Source organism: Nerophis ophidion, linkage group LG11 (genome assembly GCF_033978795.1).
Source record: "Nerophis ophidion isolate RoL-2023_Sa linkage group LG11, RoL_Noph_v1.0, whole genome shotgun sequence".
In the NCBI taxonomy this organism is placed as follows: Eukaryota; Metazoa; Chordata; class Actinopteri; order Syngnathiformes; family Syngnathidae; genus Nerophis; species Nerophis ophidion.
Genome location: NC_084621.1, coordinates 19,300,331 through 19,324,360, shown reverse-complemented (window position 1 = coordinate 19,324,360; position 24,030 = coordinate 19,300,331). Strand labels below are relative to the sequence as shown.

The window sequence follows — 24,030 nt, the reverse complement described above, 5'->3', positions numbered from 1 at the left end:
TTGAAGATAAACTATGTTTCAAAATTTTATGTTCATTTTTTTCCTGTCTTGTCCTCTTTTAAATCATTCAATTAAGTGTTTTTTCATCATTTATTCTCTACAAAAAAACTTCCGTAAAAGGAAAAAAAAATGTACGACGGAATGACAGACAGAAATACCCGTTTTTTATATATATAAATATATAGATTTATTTATTAAAGGTAAATTGAGCAAATTGGCTATTTCTGGCAATTTATTTAAGTGTGTATCAAACTGGTAGCCCTTCGCATTAATCAGTCCCCAAGAAGTAGCTCTTGGTTTCAAAAAGTTTGGTGACAACTGCACTATGTATGTAAACGCACATCGGCATTCGTGTAATATTCCAAAATTAATATCTGATAGCTTTAATTGTTTAAAAAAAAATTGTGTTTGCATTTTAAATGAGACAATATTTTTGGGGGAGTGAACGCTTAAAGGGGCGTGGCCTCACAACAACAACAACAGAGTACTTCCTGTTTCTGGATGCCGCGGCCAAGCGTCACAAATCGCGTTTGTTCGGATGAAAATCGCTTCATCAGCCGCTCGTCCCCTTCTCCCGAACAACAAGCAACAACAACACAGGAGGGCTATCGACCTAAAGCGGTTCCAGGCGTTTCGAAGCGGCCGCTAGCCCGCGTGTGTTAGCCGCAGCTAAGCTAGCTAGCCGGAGGCTGATGTCTTTCCCGGGCTTTTGACTTTGAAGTTTTCGCGCTTTTGTTGTTTCCCCGCGGCGTCCAACAGCGACTTTACGATGAGCGCCGGCGAGCTTGTGTTCCACGAGAAGCAGCGCTTGGAGCTGTGCGCCATTCACGCTCTCAACAACGTGCTGCAGGAGCGCGTCTTCACCAAGGAGGCGGCGGACGACATCTGCCGGCGGTGAGTGACAATGCACGCATACTTATCTCTGCGCTTATAGGCCTCCGGTGCACACACACACACGCACACACACACACACACACACACACACACACACGCGGGCCAAGGTGTGGAGTTCCAGGACTCTCCGCACTGTGTATGTATGTGTGTGTGTGTACGTCACAAACACTTGTACTCCTTTGATGACGTCATGGTCGCGCACTGTCATTTTCAACAACCAAAAAAGTAGTAATTTTGTGTATACAACAAACCCAAAAAGTTGCAACTTAGTATGTACAAAAAAAACAAAAGTAGTAACTTAGTATATACAACAGACCAAAAAAGTTGCAACTTAGTACATACAGCAAGCCAAAAAAGTTGCAACTTACCACAAACCAAAAAAGTAGTAATTTAGTAAATACAACAAACCAAAAAAAGTTGTAACTTAGTATATGCAACAAACCAAAAAAGTAGTAATTTAGTATATACAACAAAGCAAAAAAGTTGCAACTTAGTACATACAGCAAGCCAAAAAAGTTGCAACTTACAACAAACCAAAACAGTAGTAATTTAGTAAATACAACAAACAAAAAAAGTAGTAATTTAGTATATACAACAAGCCAAAAAAGTAGTAATTTAGTATATACAACAAACCAAAAAAGTTGCAACTTAGTACATACAGCAAGCCAAAAAAGTTGCAACTTACAACAAACCAAAAAAGTAGTAATTTAGTATATACAACAGACAAAAAAAGTAGTAATTTAGTATATACAACAAGCCAAAAAAGTAGTAATTTAGTATATACAACAAACACCCAAAAAAGTAGTAACTTAGTAGATACAACAAACAAAAAAGTAGTAATTTAGTATATACAACAAACCAAAAAAGTAGTAACTTAGTATATGCAACAAACCCAAAAAGTTGTAACTTAGTATATACAACAAACACCCAAAAAAGTAGTAACTTAGTAGATACAACAAACAAAAAAAGTAGTAACTTAGTATATGCAACAAACCAAAAAAGTAGTAACTTAGTATATGCAACAAACCAAAAAAGTAGTAATTTAGTATATACAACAAACCAAAAAAGTAGTAACTTTGTATATACAACAAGCCAAAAAGTAGTAATTTAGTATATACAACAAGCCAAAAAAGTAGTAATTTAGTATGTACAACAAACACCCAAAAAAGTAGTAACTTAGTATATACAACAAACAAAAAAGTATTAATTTAGTATATACAACAAGCCCAAAAAGTTGCAACTTAGTATGTACAAAAAAAACCAAAAGTAGTAACTTAGTATATACAACAAACCAAAAAAGTTGCAACTTAGTACATACAGCAAGCCCAAAAAGTTGCAACTTACAACAAACCAAAAAAGTAGTAATTTAGTAAATACAACAAACCAAAAAAGTTGTAACTTAGTATATGCAACAAACCAAAAAAGTAGTAATTTAGTATATACAACAAACACCCAAAAAAGTAGTAACTTAGTAGATACAACAAACAAAAAAAGTAGTAATTTAGTATATGCAACAAACCAAAAAAGTAGTAACTTAGTATACGCAACAAACCAAAAAAGTTGTAACTTAGTATATACAACAAACACCCAAAAAAGTATTAACTTAGTAGATACAACATACAAAAAAAGTAGTAATTTAGTATATACAACAAACCAAAAAAGTAGTAACTTAGTATATGCAACAAACCAAAAAAGTAGTAATTTAGTATATACAACAAACCAAAAAAGTAGTAACTTTGTATATACAACAAGCCAAAAAGTAGTAATTTAGTATATACAACAAGCCAAAAAAGTAGTAATTTAGTATGTACAACAAACACCCAAAAAAGTAGTAACTTAGTATATACAACAAACAAAAAAGTATTAATTTAGTATATACAACAAGCCCAAAAAGTTGCAACTTAGTATGTACAAAAAAAACAAAAGTAGTAACTTAGTATATACAACAAACCAAAAAAGTTGCAACTTAGTACATACAGCAAGCCAAAAAAGTTGCAACTTACAACAAACCAAAAAAGTAGTAATTTAGTAAATACAACAAACCAAAAAAGTTGTAACTTAGTATATGCAACAAACCAAAAAAGTAGTAATTTAGTATATACAACAAACACCCAAAAAAGTAGTAACTTAGTAGATACAACAAACAAAAAAAGTAGTAATTTAGTATATGCAACAAACCAAAAAAGTAGTAACTTAGTATACGCAACAAACCAAAAAAGTTGTAACTTAGTATATACAACAAACACCCAAAAAAGTATTAACTTAGTAGATACAACATACAAAAAAAGTAGTAATTTAGTATATACAACAAACCAAAAAAGTAGTAACTTAGTATATGCAACAAACCAAAAAAGTAGTAATTTAGTATATACAACAAAGCAAAAAAGTAGTAACTTAGTATATACGACAAACCAAAAAAGTAGTAACTTAGTATATACAACAAGCCAAAAAAGTAGTAACTTAGTATATACGACAAACCAAAAAAGTAGTAACTTAGTATATATAACAAGCCAAAAAAGTAGTAACTTAGTATATACAACAAACCAAAAAAGTAGTAATTTAGTATATACAACAAGCCAAAAAAGTAGTAATTTAGTATATACAACAAACACCCAAAAAAGTAGTAACTTAGTATATACAACAAACAAAAAAAGTAGTAATTTAGTATATACAACAAACCAAAAAAGTAGTAACTTAGTATATACAACAAGCCAAAAAAGTAGTAATTTAGTATATACAACAAGCCAAAAAAGTAGTAATTTAGTATATACAACAAACACCCAAAAAAGTAGTAACTTAGTATATACAACAAACAAAAAAGTATTAATTTAGTATATACAACAAACCCAAAAAGTTGCAACTTATTACGTACAAGCCAAAAAAGTTGCAACTATACAGCAAGCCAAAAAAGTTGCAACTTAGTATATACAAGAAGCCAAAAAAGTAGTAATTAAGTATATACAACAAACCAAAAAAGTAGTAATTTAGTATATACAACAAACCAAAAAAGTAGTAACTTAGTATATACGACAAACCAAAAAAGTAGTAACTTAGTATATACAACAAACAAAAAAAGTAGTAATTTAGTATATTCAACAAACCAAAAAAGTAGTAACTTAGTATATACGACAAACCAAAAAAGTAGTAACTTTGTATATACAACAAGCCAAAAAAGTAGTAACTTAGTATATACAACAAACCAAAAAAGTAGTAACTTAGTATATACGACAAACCAAAAAAGTAGTAACTTAGTATATACAACAAGCCAAAAAAGTAGTAATTTAGTATATACAACAAACACCCAAAAAAGTAGTAACTTAGTATATACAACAAGCCAAAAAAGTAGTAACTTAGTATATACAACAAACCAAAAAAGTAGTAACTTAGTATATGCAACAAACCAAAAAAGTAGTAATTTAGTATATACAACAAACCAAAAAAGTAGTAACTTAGTATATACAACAAGCCAAAAAAGTAGTAATTTTGTATATACAACAAGCCAAAAAAGTAGTAATTTAGTATATACAACAAACACCCAAAAAAGTAGTAACTTAGTATATACAACAAACAAAAAAGTATTAATTTAGTATATACAACAAACCCAAAAAGTTGCAACTTATTACGTACAAGCCAAAAAAGTTGCAACTATACAGTAAGCCAAAAAAGTTGCAACTTAGTATATACAAGAAGCCAAAAAAGTAGTAATTAAGTATATACAACAAACCAAAAAAGTAGTAATTTAGTATATACACCAAGCCAAAAAAGTAGTAACTACGGTGAGTATATACAACAAAAAATGAAGTAGTATTTTAGTATATACAACAAACCAATAAAGTAGTAATTTAGTTTACATAAAAAAACAAACAAGTAGTAACTTAGTATATACAACAAACCAAAAAACTAGTAACTTAGTATTTACAACAAACCAAAAAAGTAGTAGCTTAGTATATACAACAAGCCAAAAAAGTAGTAATTTAGTATATACAGCAAACACCCAAAAAAGTAGTAACTTAGTATATACAACAAACCAAAAAAGTAGTGATTTAGTATATACAACAAACCAAAAAAGTAGTAACTTAGTATATACAACAAGCCAAAAAAGTAGTAATTTAGTATATACAGCAAACACCCAAAAAAGTAGTAACTTAGTATATACAACAAACCAAAAAAGTAGTGATTTAGTATATACAACAAGCCAAACAAGTTGCAACTTATTACGTACAACAAGCCAAAAAAGTTGCAACTATCCAGCAAGCCAAAAAAGTAGTAATTTAGTATATACACCAAGCCAAAAAAGTAAGTGTATACAACAAAACAATGAAGTAGTATTTTAGTATAGACAACAAACCAAAAAAGTTGCAACTTAGTATATACAACAAACCAAAAAAGTTGCAACTTAGTATATACAACAAACTAAAAAAGTTGTAATTTAGTATATACTCCAAACCAAAAAAGTAGTAATTTAGTATAAACAACAAGCCAAAAAAGTTGTAATTTAGTATATACAACAAACCAAAAAGGTAGTAACTCAGTATAAACTACAAACCAAAGAAGTAGTAATTTAATATATACAGCAAACCAAAAAAGTTTTAATTTAGTATAAACTACAAACCAAAAAGTAGTAATTTAGTATATACAACAAACACCCAAAAAATTTGTAACTTGGTATACACAACAAACAAAAAAAGTAGTAATTTAGTATATACACCAAGCCAAAAAAAGTCGTAACTACAGTAAGTATATACAACAAAACAATGAAGTAGTATTTTAGTATATACAACAAGCCAAAAAAGTAGTAATTTAGTATATATAACAAAACAAAAAAGTAGTAACTAAATATACAACAAACCAAAAAAGTAGTATGTTAGTATATACAACAAATCAAATAAGTTTTACTTTGTATAGACAACAAGCCAAAAAACTTAGTAATTTAGTATATTCAACAAACCAAAAAAGTAGTAATTTAGTATATACAACAAACCAAAAAAGTTGCAACTTAGTATATACAACAAACCAAAAAAGTTGCAACTTTGTACATACAACGAACCAAAAAAGTAGTAATTTAGTATATACTTCAAACCAAAAAAGTTGTAATTTAGTATATACAACAAACCAAAAAAGTAGTAACTTAGTATAAACTACAAACCAAAAAAGTAGTAATTTAGTATATACAACAAACCAAAAAAGTTGCTACTTCGTATATACAACAAACCCAAAAAAGTAGTAACTTTTAAATAGACTCCCTTTTTAGACCAGTTGATATGCCGTTTCTTTTCTTTTTCTCCTATGTCCCACTCTCGATTGTGGAGAGGGTCCGGTCCGATCCGGTGGCCATGTACTGCTTGCCTGTGTATCGACTGGGGACATCTCTGCGCTGCTTATCCGCCTCCGCTTGGGATGGTTTCCTGCTGGCTCCGCTGTGAACGGGACTCTCGCTGCTGTGTTGGATCCGCTTTGGACTGGACTCTTGCGACTGTGTTGGATCCATTATGGATTGAACTTTCACAGTATCATGTTAGACCCGCTCGACATCCATTGCTTTCCTCCTCTCTAAGGTTCTCATAGTCATTATTGTCACCGACGTCCCACTGGGTCATTATTGCACAGACGTCCCACTGGGTCATTATTGTCACCGATGTCCCACTGGGTGTGAGTTTTCCTTGCCCTTATGTGGGCCTACCGAGGATGTCGTGGTGGTTTGTGCAGCCCTTTGAGACACTAGTGATTTAGGGCTATATAAGTAAACATTGATTGATTGATTGATTGATATAGAGCAAACCAAAAAAGTAGTAATTTAGTATAAACAACAAACCAAAGTAGTAAAAAAGTAGTAATTTACTATAAACAACAAAACCAAAGTAGTAACTTTGTATATAGAGCAAACCAAAAAAGTAGTAATTTTGTATATACAACAAACCAAAAAAGTAGTAATTTAGTACAAACAACAAACCAAAGAAGTAATAACTTTTTATATACAGCAAACCAAAAAACTACTAATTTAGTATAAACAACAAACCAAAGAAGTAATAACTTTTTATATACAGCAAACCAAAAAACTAGTAATTTAGTATACACAACAAACCAAAGAAGTTGCAACTTGGTATGTACAACAAACCAAAAAAGTAGTATCTTAGTATATACAAACAAAAAAAGTAGTAACTTAGCATACACAACAAACCACAAAAGTAGTAATTTAGTATATACAACAAGCCAAAAAAGTTGGAACTTAGTATATACAGCAACCAAAAAAGTAGTAACTCAGTATATACAACAAACCAAAGAAGTAATAACTTAGTTGTAAATAAAGCTAGCACATGTGACAGAAGCGAGCACAGGTTGTAAATAAAGGTAGCAGACATAGTGACAGAAGCGAGCACAGGTTGTAAATAAAGGTAGCAGACGTAGTGACAGAAGTGAGCACAGGTTGTAAATGAAGGTAGCAGAAGTAGTGACAGAAGTGAGCACAGGTTGTAAATGAAGGTAGCAGAAGTAGTGACAGAAGCGAGCACAGGTTGTACATAAAAGTAGCAGACGTAGTGACAGAAGCGAGCACAGGTTGTAAATAAAGGTAGCAGATGTAGTGACAGAAGCGAGCACGGGTTGTAAATAAAGTTAGCAGACATAGTGACAGAAGCGAGCACGGGTTGTGAAGGAAGGTAGCAGAAGTAACGACAAAAGTGAGGACACGTAAATAAAGGTAGCAGAAGTAGTCACAGAAGCAAGCACAGGTTGTAAATAAAGGTAGCAGACGTAGTGACAGAAGTGGAACACAGGTTGTAAATAAAGGTAGCAGACGTGGTGACAGAAGCGAGCACAGGTTGTATGTGAAGGTAGCAGAGGTAGTGACAGAAGCGAGCACAGGTTGTATGTGAAGGTAGCAGAGGTAGTGACAGAAGCGAGCAGAGGTTGTAAATAAAGGTAGAAGACGTAGTGACAGAAGCGAGCACAGGTTGTAAATAAAGGTAGAAGACGTAGTGACAGAAGCGAGCACAGGTTGTATGTGAAGGTAGCAAAGGTAGTGACAGAAGCGAGCACAGGTTGTATGTGAAGGTAGCAAAGGTAGTGACAGAAGTGGAACACAGGTTGTAAATAAAGGTAGCAGACGTGGTGACAGAAGCGAGCACAGGTTGTATGTGAAGGTAGCAGATGTAGTGACAGAAGCAAGCACAGGTTGTAAATAAAGGTAGCAGACGTAGTGACAGAAGCGAGCACAGGTTGTAAATAAAGGTAGCAAACGTAGTGACAGAAGTGGAACACAGGTTGTAAATAAAGGTAGCAGACGTGGTGACAGAAGCGAGCACAGGTTGTATGTGAAGGTAGCAGAGGTAGTGACAGAAGCGAACACAGGTTGTAAATAAAGGTAGCAAACGTAGTGACAGAAGCGAGCAGAGGTTGTAAATAAAGGTAGAAGACGTAGTGACAGAAGCGAGCACAGGTTGTAAATAAAGGTAGAAGACGTGGTGACAGAAGCGAACACAGGTTGTAAATAAAGGTAGCAAACGTAATGACAGAAGCGAGCAGAGGTTGTAAATAAAGGTAGAAGGCGTAGTGACAGAAGCGAGCACAGGTTGTATGTGAAGGTAGCAAAAGTAGTGACAGAAGCAAGCACTGGTTGTAAATATAGGTAGAAGACGTAGTGACAGAAGCGAGCACAGGTTGTATGTGAAGGTAGCAAAGGTAGTGACAGAAGCGAGCACAGGTTGTTAATAAAGGTAGCAGACGTAGTGACAGAAGCGAGCACAGGTTGTATGTGAAGGTAGCAAAGGTAGTGACAGAAGCGAGCACAGGTTGTATGTGAAGGTAGCAAAGGTAGTGACAGAAGTGGAACACAGGTTGTAAATAAAGGTAGCAGACGTGGTGACAGAAGCGAGCACAGGTTGTATGTGAAGGTAGCAGAGGTACTGACAGAAGCGAGCACAGGTTGTGAATAAAGGTAGCAAACGTGGTGACAGAAGCGAGCACAGGTTGTATGTGAAGGTAGCAGATGTAGTGACAGAAGCAAGCACAGGTTGTAAATAAAGGTAGAAGACGTAGTGACAGAAGCGAGCACAGGTTGTATGTGAAGGTAGCAAAGGTAGTGACAGAAGCGAGCACAGGTTGTATGTGAAGGTAGCAAAGGTAGTGACAGAAGTGGAACACAGGTTGTAAATAAAGGTAGCAGACGTGGTGACAGAAGCGAGCACAGGTTGTATGGGAAGGTAGCAGATGTAGTGACAGAAGCAAGCACAGGTTGTAAATAAAGGTAGCAGACGTAGTGACAGAAGTGGAACACAGGTTGTAAATAAAGGTAGCAGACGTGGTGACAGAAGCGAGCACAAGTTGTATGTGAAGGTAGCAGAGGTAGTGACAGAAGCGAGCACAGGTTGTAAATAAAGGTAGCAGACGTAGTGACAGAAGTGGAACACAGGTTGTAAATAAAGGTAGCAGACGTGGTGACAGAAGCGAGCACAGGTTGTATGTGAAGGTAGCAGAGGTAGTGACAGAAGCGAACACAGGTTGTAAATAAAGGTAGAAAACGTAATGACAGAAGCGAGCAGAGGTTGTAAATAAAGGTAGAAGGCGTAGTGACAGAAGCGAGCACAGGTTGTATGTGAAGGTAGCAGAAGTAGTGACAGAAGCAAGCACTGGTTGTAAATATAGGTAGAAGACGTAGTGACAGAAGCGAGCACAGGTTGTATGTGAAGGTAGCAAAGGTAGTGACAGAAGTGAGCACAGGTTGTTAATAAAGGTAGCAGACGTAGTGACAGAAGCGAGCACAGGTTGTATGTGAAGGTAGCAAAGGTAGTGACAGAAGCGAGCACAGGTTGTATGTGAAGGTAGCAAAGGTAGTGACAGAAGTGGAACACAGGTTGTAAATAAAGGTAGCAGACGTGGTGACAGAAGCGAGCACAGGTTGTATGTGAAGGTAGCAGAGGTAGTGACAGAAGCGAGCACAGGTTGTAAATAAAGGTAGCAAACGTGGTGACAGAAGCGAGCACAGGTTGTATGTGAAGGTAGCAGATGTAGTGACAGAAGCAAGCACAGGTTGTAAATAAAGGTAGAAGACGTAGTGACAGAAGCGAGCACAGGTTGTATGTGAAGGTAGCAAAGGTAGTGACAGAAGCGAGCACAGGTTGTATGTGAAGGTAGCAAAGGTAGTGACAGAAGTGGAACACAGGTTGTAAATAAAGGTAGCAGACGTGGTGACAGAAGCGAGCACAGGTTGTATGGGAAGGTAGCAGATGTAGTGACAGAAGCAAGCACAGGTTGTAAATAAAGGTAGCAGACGTAGTGACAGAAGTGGAACACAGGTTGTAAATAAAGGTAGCAGACGTGGTGACAGAAGCGAGCACAAGTTGTATGTGAAGGTAGCAGAGGTAGTGACAGAAGCGAGCACAGGTTGTAAATAAAGGTAGCAGACGTAGTGACAGAAGTGGAACACAGGTTGTAAATAAAGGTAGCAGACGTGGTGACAGAAGCGAGCACAGGTTGTATGTGAAGGTAGCAGAGGTAGTGACAGAAGCGAACACAGGTTGTAAATAAAGGTAGCAAACGTAGTGACAGAAGCGAGCAGAGGTTGTAAATAAAGGTAGAAGACGTAGTGACAGAAGCGAGCACAGGTTGTATGTGAAGGTAGCAGAAGTAGTGACAGAAGCAAGCACAGGTTGTAAATAAAGGTAGAAGACGTAGTGACAGAAGCGAGCCCAGGTTGTATGTGAAGGTAGCAAAGGTAGTGACAGAAGCGAGCACAGGTTGTATGTGAAGGTAGCAAAGGTAGTGACAGAAGTGGAACACAGGTTGTAAATAAAGGTAGCAGACGTGGTGACAGAAGCGAGCACAGGTTGTATGTGAAGGTAGCAGATGTAGTGACAGAAGCAAGCACAGGTTGTAAATAAAGGTAGCAGACGTAGTGACAGAAGCGAGCACAGGTTGTAAATAAAGGTAGCAGACGTAGTGACAGAAGCAAGCACAGGTTGTAAATAAAGGTAGCAGACGTGGTGACAGAAGCGAGCACAGGTTGTATGTGAAGGTAGCAGAGGTAGTGACAGAAGCGAACACAGGTTGTAAATAAAGGTAGCAGACGTGGTGACAGAAGCGAGCACAGGTTGTATGTGAAGGTAGCAGAGGTAGTGACAGAAGCGAGCAGAGGTTGTAAATAAAGGTAGAAGACGTAGTGACAGAAGCGAGCACAGGTTGTAAATAAAGGTAGAAGACGTGGTGACAGAAGCGAACACAGGTTGTAAATAAAGGTAGCAAACGTAATGACAGAAGCGAGCAGAGGTTGTAAATAAAGGTAAAAGGCGTAGTGACAGAAGCGAGCACAGGTTGTATGTGAAGGTAGCAGAAGTAGTGACAGAAGCGAGCACAGGTTGTAAATAAAGGTAGAAGACGTAGTGACAGAAGCGAGCACAGGTTGTATGTGAAGGTAGCAAAGGTAGTGACAGAAGCGAGCACAGGTTGTATGTGAAGGTAGCAAAGGTAGTGACAGAAGCGAGCACAGGTTGTATGTGAAGGTAGCAAAGGTAGTGACAGAAGTGGAACACAGGTTGTAAATAAAGGTAGCAGACGTGGTGACAGAAGCGAGCACAGGTTGTAGGTGAAGGTAGCAGATGTAGTGACAGAAGCAAACACAGGTTGTTAATAAAGGTAGCAGACGTAGTGACAGAAGTGGAACACAGGTTGTAAATAAAGGTAGCAGACGTGGTGACAGAAGCGAGCACAAGTTGTATGTGAAGGTAGCAGAGGTAGTGACAGAAGCGAGCACAGGTTGTAAATAAAGGTAGCAGACGTAGTGACAGAAGTGGAACACAGGTTGTAAATAAAGGTAGCAGACGTGGTGACAGAAGCGAGCACAGGTTGTATGTGAAGGTAGCAGAGGTAGTGACAGAAGCGAACACAGGTTGTAAATAAAGGTAGCAAACGTAGTGACAGAAGCGAGCAGAGGTTGTAAATAAAGGTAGAAGACGTAGTGACAGAAGCGAGCACAGGTTGTAAATAAAGGTAGAAGACGTAGTGACAGAAGCGAACACAGGTTGTAAATAAAGGTAGCAAACGTAGTGACAGAAGCGAGCAGAGGTTGTAAATAAAGGTAGAAGACGTAGTGACAGAAGCGAGCACAGGTTGTAAATAAAGGTAGAAGACGTAGTGACAGAAGCGAACACAGGTTGTAAATAAAGGTAGCAAACGTAGTGACAGAAGCGAGCAGAGGTTGTAAATAAAGGTAGAAGACGTAGTGACAGAAGCGAGCACAGGTTGTATGTGAAGGTAGCAGAGGTAGTGACAGAAGTGGAACACAGGTTGTAAATAAAGGTAGCAGACGTGGTGACAGAAGCGAGCACAGGTTGTATGGGAAGGTAGCAGATGTAGTGACAGAAGCAAGCACAGGTTGTAAATAAAGGTAGCAGACGTAGTGACAGAAGTGGAACACAGGTTGTAAATAAAGGTAGCAGACGTGGTGACAGAAGCGAGCACAAGTTGTATGTGAAGGTAGCAGAGGTAGTGACAGAAGCGAGCACAGGTTGTAAATAAAGGTAGCAGACGTAGTGACAGAAGCAAGCACAGGTTGTAAATAAAGGTAGAAGACGTAGTGACAGAAGCGAGCACAGGTTGTATGTGAAGGTAGCAAAGGTAGTGACAGAAGCGAGCACAGGTTGTATGTGAAGGTAGCAAAGGTAGTGACAGAAGCGAGCACAGGTTGTTAATAAAGGTAGCAGACGTAGTGACAGAAGCGAGCACAGGTTGTATGTGAAGGTAGCAAAGGTAGTGACAGAAGCGAGCACAGGTTGTATGTGAAGGTAGCAAAGGTAGTGACAGAAGTGGAACACAGGTTGTAAATAAAGGTAGCAGACGTGGTGACAGAAGCGAGCACAGGTTGTATGTGAAGGTAGCAGAGGTAGTGACAGAAGCGAGCACAGGTTGTAAATAAAGGTAGCAAACGTGGTGACAGAAGCGAGCACAGGTTGTATGTGAAGGTAGCAGATGTAGTGACAGAAGCAAGCACAGGTTGTAAATAAAGGTAGAAGACGTAGTGACAGAAGCGAGCACAGGTTGTATGTGAAGGTAGCAAAGGTAGTGACAGAAGCGAGCACAGGTTGTATGTGAAGGTAGCAAAGGTAGTGACAGAAGTGGAACACAGGTTGTAAATAAAGGTAGCAGACGTGGTGACAGAAGCGAGCACAGGTTGTATGGGAAGGTAGCAGATGTAGTGACAGAAGCAAGCACAGGTTGTAAATAAAGGTAGCAGACGTAGTGACAGAAGTGGAACACAGGTTGTAAATAAAGGTAGCAGACGTGGTGACAGAAGCGAGCACAAGTTGTATGTGAAGGTAGCAGAGGTAGTGACAGAAGCGAGCACAGGTTGTAAATAAAGGTAGCAGACGTAGTGACAGAAGTGGAACACAGGTTGTAAATAAAGGTAGCAGACGTGGTGACAGAAGCGAGCACAGGTTGTATGTGAAGGTAGCAGAGGTAGTGACAGAAGCGAACACAGGTTGTAAATAAAGGTAGCAAACGTAGTGACAGAAGCGAGCAGAGGTTGTAAATAAAGGTAGAAGACGTAGTGACAGAAGCGAGCACAGGTTGTATGTGAAGGTAGCAGAAGTAGTGACAGAAGCAAGCACAGGTTGTAAATAAAGGTAGAAGACGTAGTGACAGAAGCGAGCCCAGGTTGTATGTGAAGGTAGCAAAGGTAGTGACAGAAGCGAGCACAGGTTGTATGTGAAGGTAGCAAAGGTAGTGACAGAAGTGGAACACAGGTTGTAAATAAAGGTAGCAGACGTGGTGACAGAAGCGAGCACAGGTTGTATGTGAAGGTAGCAGATGTAGTGACAGAAGCAAGCACAGGTTGTAAATAAAGGTAGCAGACGTAGTGACAGAAGCGAGCACAGGTTGTAAATAAAGGTAGCAGACGTAGTGACAGAAGCAAGCACAGGTTGTAAATAAAGGTAGCAGACGTGGTGACAGAAGCGAGCACAGGTTGTATGTGAAGGTAGCAGAGGTAGTGACAGAAGCGAACACAGGTTGTAAATAAAGGTAGCAGATGTGGTGACAGAAGCGAGCACAGGTTGTATGTGAAGGTAGCAGAGGTAGTGACAGAAGCGAGCAGAGGTTGTAAATAAAGGTAGAAGACGTAGTGACAGAAGCGAGCACAGGTTGTAAATAAAGGTAGAAGACGTGGTGACAGAAGCGAACACAGGTTGTAAATAAAGGTAGCAAACGTAATGACAGAAGCGAGCAGAGGTTGTAAATAAAGGTAAAAGGCGTAGTGACAGAAGCGAGCACAGGTTGTATGTGAAGGTAGCAGAAGTAGTGACAGAAGCGAGCACAGGTTGTAAATAAAGGTAGAAGACGTAGTGACAGAAGCGAGCACAGGTTGTATGTGAAGGTAGCAAAGGTAGTGACAGAAGCGAGCACAGGTTGTATGTGAAGGTAGCAAAGGTAGTGACAGAAGCGAGCACAGGTTGTATGTGAAGGTAGCAAAGGTAGTGACAGAAGTGGAACACAGGTTGTAAATAAAGGTAGCAGACGTGGTGACAGAAGCGAGCACAGGTTGTATGTGAAGGTAGCAGATGTAGTGACAGAAGCAAACACAGGTTGTTAATAAAGGTAGCAGACGTAGTGACAGAAGTGGAACACAGGTTGTAAATAAAGGTAGCAGACGTGGTGACAGAAGCGAGCACAAGTTGTATGTGAAGGTAGCAGAGGTAGTGACAGAAGCGAGCACAGGTTGTAAATAAAGGTAGCAGACGTAGTGACAGAAGTGGAACACAGGTTGTAAATAAAGGTAGCAGACGTGGTGACAGAAGCGAGCACAGGTTGTATGTGAAGGTAGCAGAGGTAGTGACAGAAGCGAACACAGGTTGTAAATAAAGGTAGCAAACGTAGTGACAGAAGCGAGCAGAGGTTGTAAATAAAGGTAGAAGACGTAGTGACAGAAGCGAGCACAGGTTGTAAATAAAGGTAGAAGACGTAGTGACAGAAGCGAACACAGGTTGTAAATAAAGGTAGCAAACGTAGTGACAGAAGCGAGCAGAGGTTGTAAATAAAGGTAGAAGACGTAGTGACAGAAGCGAGCACAGGTTGTAAATAAAGGTAGCAAACGTAGTGACAGAAGCGAGCAGAGGTTGTAAATAAAGGTAGAAGACGTAGTGACAGAAGCGAGCACAGGTTGTATGTGAAGGTAGCAGAGGTAGTGACAGAAGCGAGCAGAGATTGTAAGTGAAGGTAGCAGAGGTAGTGACAGAAGCGAGCACAGGTAGTAAAGAGAGTTGTGCTTGCAGGCTGGCACCCCAGTGCGTGGTCAACCCTCACAGGTCCATGCTGGGCACAGGAAACTACGACGTCAACGTCATCATGGCGGCGCTGCAGAGCAGAGACCTGGCGGCCGTGTGGTGGGACAAGCGCAGGTCGGTGTTGGCCATCTTGGACGTGAGACTATTAGAAAAAAGAGCGGCGTGCGACCTCTGACCTTCGCCCCCTCACCCCGCAGGACGGTGGACAGCCTGCACATCGCCAAAGTCCAGGGCTTCATCCTCAACGTCCCGTCTCGCGTCTCCCTGGGACCCGTCTTCTTCCCCGTGCGGCGGCGCCACTGGCTGGCCGTGCGCCAAGTCCACGGTCAGTTCTACAACCTGGACTCCAAGCTCAAGAGTCCCGCCTGCATCGGGGGAGACGCCCAGCTGCGGTAGGAAGTCCACCTCACCCCCACTCAGGAAAATACTCATTTAGTGTACACAACAAAACAAAAAAAGTAGTACTTTAGTATATAAAATAAACCAAAAAAGTAGAAACTTAGTATATACAATTAACCAAAAAATAGTATTTTAGTATATACACTATACAAAAAAAGTAGTATCTTAGTATATAAAACAAACCAAATAAGTAGTATTCTAGTATATACAACAAAACCAAAAAGTAGTATTTTAGTATATACAACAAACCAAAAAAGTAGTAACTAAGTATATACAACAAACCAGAAAAGTATTAACCTAATGTATACAACAAACCCAAAAAGTAGTATTTTAGTATATAAAACAAACCACAAAAGTAGTATTTTAGTATATACAACAAACCAAAAAAGTAGTAACTAAGAATATACAACAAACCAAAAAAGTATTAACTTAATGTATACAACAAACCAAAAAAGTATTAACTTAATGTATACAACAAACCAAAAAAGTATTAACTTAATGTATACGACAAACCCAAAAAGTAGTATTTTAGTATATACACCAAACCCAAAAAGTAGTAACTTAGTATATACAACACACCAATAAAGTAGTAATTTAGTATGTACAAAAACATTAAAAAGTAGTAAGTTAGTACATACAACAAACCAAAAAAGTAGTAACTTCGTATATACAAACAAAAGTAGTAATTTAGTATATCACCAAACCAAAATAGTAGTAACTTTGTATATACACCAAACCAAAAAAGTTGTAACTTAGTCTATAAAATAAACCAAAAAAGTAGCAATTTAGTATATACAAACCAAAAAAGTAGTTACTTCGTATATACAAAAAAGTAGTAATATCGTATACACACCTGACCAAAAAGTTGTATCTTAGTATACAAAATTAACTTAAAAAGTAGTAATTTTGTATATAGAACAAACCAAAAAAGTAGAAATTTAGTATATACATAAAACAAAAAAGTAGTAATTTAGTATAACACCAAATAGTATCTAAGTATATACACCAAACCAAATAAGTAGTATTCTAGTATATACAACAAACCAAAAAAGTAGTATAGGTAATTTACCAACAAACCAAAAAAGTAGTAATTTATTGTATACAGCAAACCAAAAAGTAGTAGTTTAGTATATAGAACAAACCAAAAAGTAGTAATTTAGTGTAACGGTATACAGCAAAACAAAAAAGTAGTAATTTAGTATATACAACAAAGCAAAAAGTAGTAGTTTGGTGTATAGAACAAAGCAAAAAATAGTGATTTAGTGTATAGAAGAAAGCAAAAAGTAGTAGTTTAGTGTATACAACAAAACAAAAAGCAGTAGTTTAGTGTATACAACAAAGCAAAAAGTAGTAGTTTAGTGTATACAAAGCAAAAAGTAGTAGTTTAGTGTATAGAACAAAGCAAAAAGTAGTAGTTTAGTGTATACAACAAAGCAAAAAGTAGTAGTTTAGTGTATACAACAAAGCAAAAAGTAGTAGTTTAGTGTATACAACAAAGCAAAAAGTAGTAGTTTAGTGTATACAACCAAGCAAGAAGTAGTAGTTTAGTGTATACAACAAAACAAAAAGTAGTAGTTTAGTGTATACAACAAAACAAAAAGTAGTAGTTTAGTGTATACAACAAAGCAAAAAGTAGTAGTTTAGTGTATACAACAAAACAAAAAGTAGTAGTTTAGTGTATACAACCAAGCAAAAAGTAGTAGCTTAGTGTATACAACAAAGCAAAAAGTAGTAGTTTAGTGTATACAACCAAGCAAAAAGTAGTAGTTTAGTGTATACAACCAAGCAAAAAGTAGTAGTTTAGTGTATACAACAAAACAAAAAGTAGTAGTTTAGTGTATACAACAAAACAAAAAGTAGTAGTTTAGTGTATACAACCAAGCAAAAAGTAGTAGTTTAGTGTATACAACAAAACAAAAAGTAGTAGTTTAGTGTATACAACAAAGCAAAAAGTAGTAGTTTAGTGTATACAACAAAGCAAAAAGTAGTAGTTAAGTGTATACAACCAAGCATTAAGTAGTAGTTTAGTATAAACAACAAAGCAAAAAGTAGTAGTTTAGTGTATGAATCAAAGCAAAAAGTAGTAGTTTAGTGTATACAGCAAAGCAAAAAGTAGTAGTTTAGTGTATAGAACAAAGCAAAAAGTAGTAGTTTAGTGTATACAACCAAGCAAAAAGTAGTAGTTTAGTGTATACAACAAAACAAAAAGTAGTAGTTTAGTGTATACAACAAAGCAAAAAGTAGTAGTTTAGTGTATACAACAAAGCAAAAAGTAGTAGTTAAGTGTATACAACCAAGCATTAAGTAGTAGTTTAGTATAAACAACAAAGCAAAAAGTAGTAGTTTAGTGTATGAATCAAAGCAAAAAGTAGTAGTTTAGTGTATACAGCAAAGCAAAAAGTAGTAGTTTAGTGTATAGAACAAAGCAAAAAGTAGTAGTTTAGTGTATACAACCAAGCAAAAAGTAGTAGTTTAGTGTATACAACCAAGCAAAAAGTAGTAGTTTAGTGTATACAACAAAACAAAAAGTAGTAGTTTAGTGTATACAACAAAGCAAAAAGTAGTAGTTTAGTGTATACAACCAAGCAAAAAGTAGTAGTTTAGTGTATACAACCAAGCAAAAAGTAGTAGTTTAGTGTATACAACAAAACAAAAAGTAGTAGTTTAGTGTATACAACAAAACAAAAAGTAGTAGTTTAGTGTATACAACCAAGCAAAAAGTAGTAGTTTAGTGTATACAACAAAACAAAAAGTAGTAGTTTAGTGTATACAACAAAGCAAAAAGTAGTAGTTTAGTGTATACAACAAAGCAAAAAGTAGTAGTTAAGTGTATACAACCAAGCATTAAGTAGTAGTTTAGTATAAACAACAAAGCAAAAAGTAGTAGTTTAGTGTATGAATCAAAGCAAAAAGTAGTAGTTTAGTGTATACAGCAAAGCAAAAAGTAGTAGTTTAGTGTATAGAACAAAGCAAAAAGTAGTAGTTTAGTGTATACAACCAAGCAAAAAGTAGTAGTTTAGTATATACAACAAAGCAAAAAGTAGTAGTTTAGTGTATAGAACAAAGCAAAAAGTAGTAGTTTAGTATATACAGCCAAGCAAAAAGTAGTAGTTTAGTGTATACAACAAAGCAAAAAGTAATAGTTTAGTGTATACAACAAAGCAAAAATTAGTAGTTTAGTGTATACAGCAAAGCAAAAAGTTGTAGTCTAGTATATACAACCAAGCAAAAAGTAGTAGTTTAGTGTATACAACAAAGAAAAAAGTAGTAGTTTAGTGTATACAGCAAAGCAAAAAGTAGTGGTTTAGTGTATACAACAAAGCAAAAAGTAGTAGTTAAGTGTATACAAACAAGCAAAAAGTAGTAGTTTAGTATATACAACAAAGCAAAAAATAGTAGTTTAGTGTATACAACAAAGCAAAAAGTAGTAGTTTAGTGTATACAACAAAGCAAAAAGTAGGAGTTTAGTGTATAAATCAAAGCAAAAAGTAGTAGTTTAGTGTATACAACAAAACAAAAAGTAGTAGTTTAGTGTATAGAACAAAGCAAAAAGTAGTAGTTTAGTATATACAGCAAAGCAAAAAGTAGTAGTTTAGTGTATACAACAAAGCAAAAAGTAGTAGCTTAGTGTATACAACAAAACAAAAAGTAGTAGTTTAGTGTATACAACAAAGCAAAAAGTAGTAGCTTAGTGTATACAGCAAAGCAAAAAGTAGTAGTTTAGTGTATACAACAAAGCAAAAAATAGTAGTTTAGTGTATACAACAAAGCAAAAAGTATTAGTTTAATGTATACAACAAAACAATAAGTATTAGTTTAGTGTATACAACAAAACAAAAAGTATTAGTTTAGTGTATACAACAAAGCAAAAAGTATTAGTTTAGTGTATACAACTAAACAAAAAGTAGTAGTTTAGTGTATACAACAAAACAAAAAGTATTAGTTTAGTGTATACAACAAAACAAAAAGTATTAGTTTAGTGTAGACAACAAAACAAAAAGTAGTAGTTTAGTGTATACAACAAAACAAAAAGTAGTAGTTTAGTGTATACAACAAAACAAAAAGTAGTAGTTTAGTGTATACAACAAAGCAAAAAGTATTAGTTTAGTGTGTACAACAAAACAAAAAGTATTAGTTTAGTGTATACAACAAAGCGAAAAGTAGTAGTTTAGTGTATACAACAAAGCAAAAAGTAGTAGTTTAGTGTATACAACAAAGTAAAAAGTATTAGTTTAGTGTATACAACAAAACAAAAAAGTTTTAGTTTAGTGTATACAACCAAACAAAAAGTAGTAGTTTAGTGTATACAACAAAACAAAAAGTAGTAGTTTAGTGTATACAACAAAACAAAAAGTAGTAGTTTAGTGTATACAACAAAGCAAAAAGTATTAGTTTAGTGTATACAACAAAACAAAAAGTAGTAGTTTAGTGTATACAACAAAACAAAAAGTAGTAGTTTAGTGTATACAACAAAACAAAAAGTAGTAGTTTAGTGTATACAACAAAGCAAAAAGTATTAGTTTAGTGTATACAACAAAGCAAAAAGTAGTAGTTTAGTGTATACAACAAAGCAAAAAGTAGTAGTTTAGTGTATACAACAAAGTAAAAAGTATTAGATTAGTGTATACAACAAAACAAAAAAGTTTTAGTTTAGTGTATACAACAAAACAAAAAGTAGTAGTTTAGTGTATACAACAAAACAAAAAGTAGTAGTTTAGTGTATACAACAAAACAAAAAGTATTAGTTTAGTGTATACAACAAAGCAAAAAGTATTAGTTTAGTGTATACAACAAAACAAAAAGTAGTAGTTTAGTGTATACAACTAAACAAAAAGTATTAGTTTAGTGTATACAACAAAACAAAAAGTAGTAGTTTAGTGTATACAACAAAGCAAAAAGTATTAGTTTAGTGTATACAACAAAACAAAAAGTAGTAGTTTAGTGTATACAACAAAGCAAAAAGTATTAGTTTAGTGTATACAACAAAACAAAAAGTAGTAGTTTAGTGTATACAACAAAGCGAAAAGTAGTAGTTTAGTGTATACAACAAAGCAAAAAGTAGTAGTTTAGTGTATACAACAAAGTAAAAAGTATTAGTTTAGTGTATACAACAAAACAAAAAAGTTTTAGTTTAGTGTATACAACAAAACAAAAAGTAGTAGTTTAGTGTATACAACAAAACAAAAGGTAGTAGTTCAGTGTATACAACAAAACAAAAAGTATTAGTTTAGTGTATACAACAAAGCAAAAAGTACTAGTTTAGTGTATACAACAAAACAAAAAGTAGTAGTTTAGTGTATACAACAAAACAAAAAGTAGTAGTTTAGTGTATACAACAAAGCAAAAAGTATTAGTTTAGTGTATACAACAAAACAAAAAGTAATAGTTTAGTGTATACAACAAAGCAAAAAGTACTAGTTTAGTGTATACAACAAAACAAAAAAGTTTTAGTTTAGTGTATACAACAAAACAAAAAGTAGTAGTTTAGTGTATACAACAAAACAAAAAGTAGTAGTTTAGTGTATACAACAAAACAAAAAGTAGTACTTTAGTGTATACAACAAAGCAAAAAGTATTAGTTTAGTGTATACAACAAAACAAAAAGTAATAGTTTAGTGTATACAACAAAGCAAAAAGTACTAGTTTAGTGTATACAACAAAACAAAAAAGTTTTAGTTTAGTGTATACAACAAAACAAAAAGTAGTAGTTTAGTGTATACAACAAAACAAAAAGTAGTAGTTTAGTGTATACAACAAAGCAAAAAGTATTAGTTTAGTGTATACAACAAAACAAAAAGTATTAGTTTAGTGTATACAACAAAGCGAAAAGTAGTAGTTTAGTGTATACAACAAAGTAAAAAGTATTAGTTTAGTGTATACAACAAAACAAAAAAGTTTTAATTTAGTGTATACAACAAAACAAAAAGTAGTAGTTTAGTGTATACAACAAAACAAAACGTAGTAGTTTAGTGTATACAACAAAGTAAAAAGTAGTAGTTTAGTGTATACAACAAAACAAAAAGTAGTAGTTTAGTGTATACAACAAAACAAAAAGTAGTAGTTTAGTGTATACAACAAAACAAAAAGTAGTAGTTTAGTGTATACAACAAAACAAAAAGTAGTAGTTTAGTGTATACAACAAAGCAAAAAGTATTAGTTTAGTGTATACAACAAAGCAAAAAGTATTAGTTTAGTGTATACAACAAAACAAAAAGTAGTAGTTTAGTGTATACAACAAAACAAAAAGTAGTAGTTTAGTGTATACAACAAAACAAAAAGTAGTAGTTTAGTGTATACAACAAAGCAAAAAGTATTAGTTTAGTGTATACAACAAAGCGAAAAGTAGTAGTTTAGTGTATACAACAAAGCAAAAAGTAGTAGTTTAGTGTATACAACAAAGTAAAAAGTATTAGATTAGTGTATACAACAAAACAAAAAAGTTTTAGTTTAGTGTATACAACAAAACAAAAAGTAGTAGTTTAGTGTATACAACAAAACAAAAAGTAGTAGTTTAGTGTATACAACAAAACAAAAAGTATTAGTTTAGTGTATACAACAAAGCAAAAAGTATTAGTTTAGTGTATACAACAAAACAAAAGTAGTAGTTTAGTGTATACAACTAAACAAAAAGTATTAGTTTAGTGTATACAACAAAACAAAAAGTAGTAGTTTAGTGTATACAACAAAGCAAAAAGTATTAGTTTAGTGTATACAACAAAACAAAAAGTAGTAGTTTAGTGTATACAACAAAACAAAAAGTAGTAGTTTAGTGTATACAACAAAGCAAAAAGTATTAGTTTAGTGTATACAACAAAACAAAAAGTAGTAGTTTAGTGTATACAACAAAACAAAAAGTAGTAGTTTAGTGTATACAACAAAGTAAAAAGTAGTAGTTTAGTGTATACAACAAAACAAAAAGTAGTAGTTTAGTGTATACAACAAAACAAAAAGTAGTAGTTTAGTGTATACAACAAAACAAAAAGTAGTAGTTTAGTGTATACAACAAAACAAAAAGTATTAGTTTAGTGTATACAACAAAGCAAAAAGTACTAGTTTAGTGTATACAACAAAACAAAAAGTAGTAGTTTAGTGTATACAACAAAGCAAAAAGTATTAGTTTAGTGTATACAACAAAACAAAAAGTAATAGTTTAGTGTATACAACAAAGCAAAAAGTACTAGTTTAGTGTATACAACAAAACAAAAAAGTTTTAGTTTAGTGTATACAACAAAACCAAAAGTAGTAGTTTAGTGTATACAACAAAACAAAAAGTAGTAGTTTAGTGTATACAACAAAACAAAAAGTAGTAGTTTAGTGTATACAACAAAGCAAAAAGTATTAGTTTAGTGTATACAACAAAACAAAAAGTAATAGTTTAGTGTATACAACAAAGCAAAAAGTACTAGTTTAGTGTATACAACAAAACAAAAAAGTTTTAGTTTAGTGTATACAACAAAACAAAAAGTAGTAGTTTAGTGTATACAACAAAACAAAAAGTAGTAGTTTAGTGTATACAACAAAGTAAAAAGTAGTAGTTTAGTGTATACAACAAAACAAAAAGTAGTAGTTTAGTGTATACAACAAAACAAAAAGTAGTAGTTTAGTGTATACAACAAAACAAAAAGTAGTAGTTTAGTGTATACAACAAAACAAAAAGTATTAGTTTAGTGTATACAACAAAGCAAAAAGTACTAGTTTAGTGTATACAACAAAACAAAAAGTAGTAGTTTAGTGTATACAACAAAGCAAAAAGTATTAGTTTAGTGTATACAACAAAACAAAAAGTAATAGTTTAGTGTATACAACAAAGCAAAAAGTACTAGTTTAGTGTATACAACAAAACAAAAAAGTTTTAGTTTAGTGTATACAACAAAACCAAAAGTAGTAGTTTAGTGTATACAACAAAACAAAAAGTAGTAGTTTAGTGTATACAACAAAACAAAAAGTAGTAGTTTAGTGTATACAACAAAGCAAAAAGTATTAGTTTAGTGTATACAACAAAACAAAAAAGTTTTAGTTTAGTGTATACAACAAAACAAAAAGTAGTAGTTTAGTGTATACAACAAAACAAAAAGTAGTAGTTTAGTGTATACAACAAAGCAAAAAGTATTAGTTTAGTGTATACAACAAAACAAAAAGTAGTAGTTTAGTGTATACAACAAAACAAAAAGTAGTAGTTTAGTGTATACAACAAAGTAAAAAGTAGTAGTTTAGTGTATACAACAAAACAAAAAGTAGTAGTTTAGTGTATACAACAAAACAAAAAGTAGTAGTTTAGTGTATACAACAAAACAAAAAGTAGTAGTTTAGTGTATACAACAAAACAAAAAGTATTAGTTTAGTGTATACAACAAAGCAAAAAGTACTAGTTTAGTGTATACAACAAAACAAAAAGTAGTAGTTTAGTGTATACAACAAAGCAAAAAGTATTAGTTTAGTGTATACAACAAAACAAAAAGTAATAGTT

The 24,030-nt window shown here is 34.3% G+C and overlaps 1 protein-coding gene across 1 annotated transcript in view; it reads left to right on the top strand.

Moving 5' to 3' along the window:
• The first annotated feature begins 448 nt into the window (after positions 1–448).
• josd2 (Josephin domain containing 2) overlaps positions 449–24,030 on the top strand; it is a 25,126-nt gene continuing 1,544 nt past the window's right edge. The window contains exons 1-3 of the mRNA XM_061915288.1: positions 449–894; positions 15,153–15,278; positions 15,362–15,556. Coding sequence (XP_061771272.1) covers positions 770–894; positions 15,153–15,278; positions 15,362–15,556 — 446 coding nt within the window. The 5' untranslated portion in view covers positions 449–769. The remainder of the gene's footprint in view (positions 895–15,152; positions 15,279–15,361; positions 15,557–24,030) is intronic.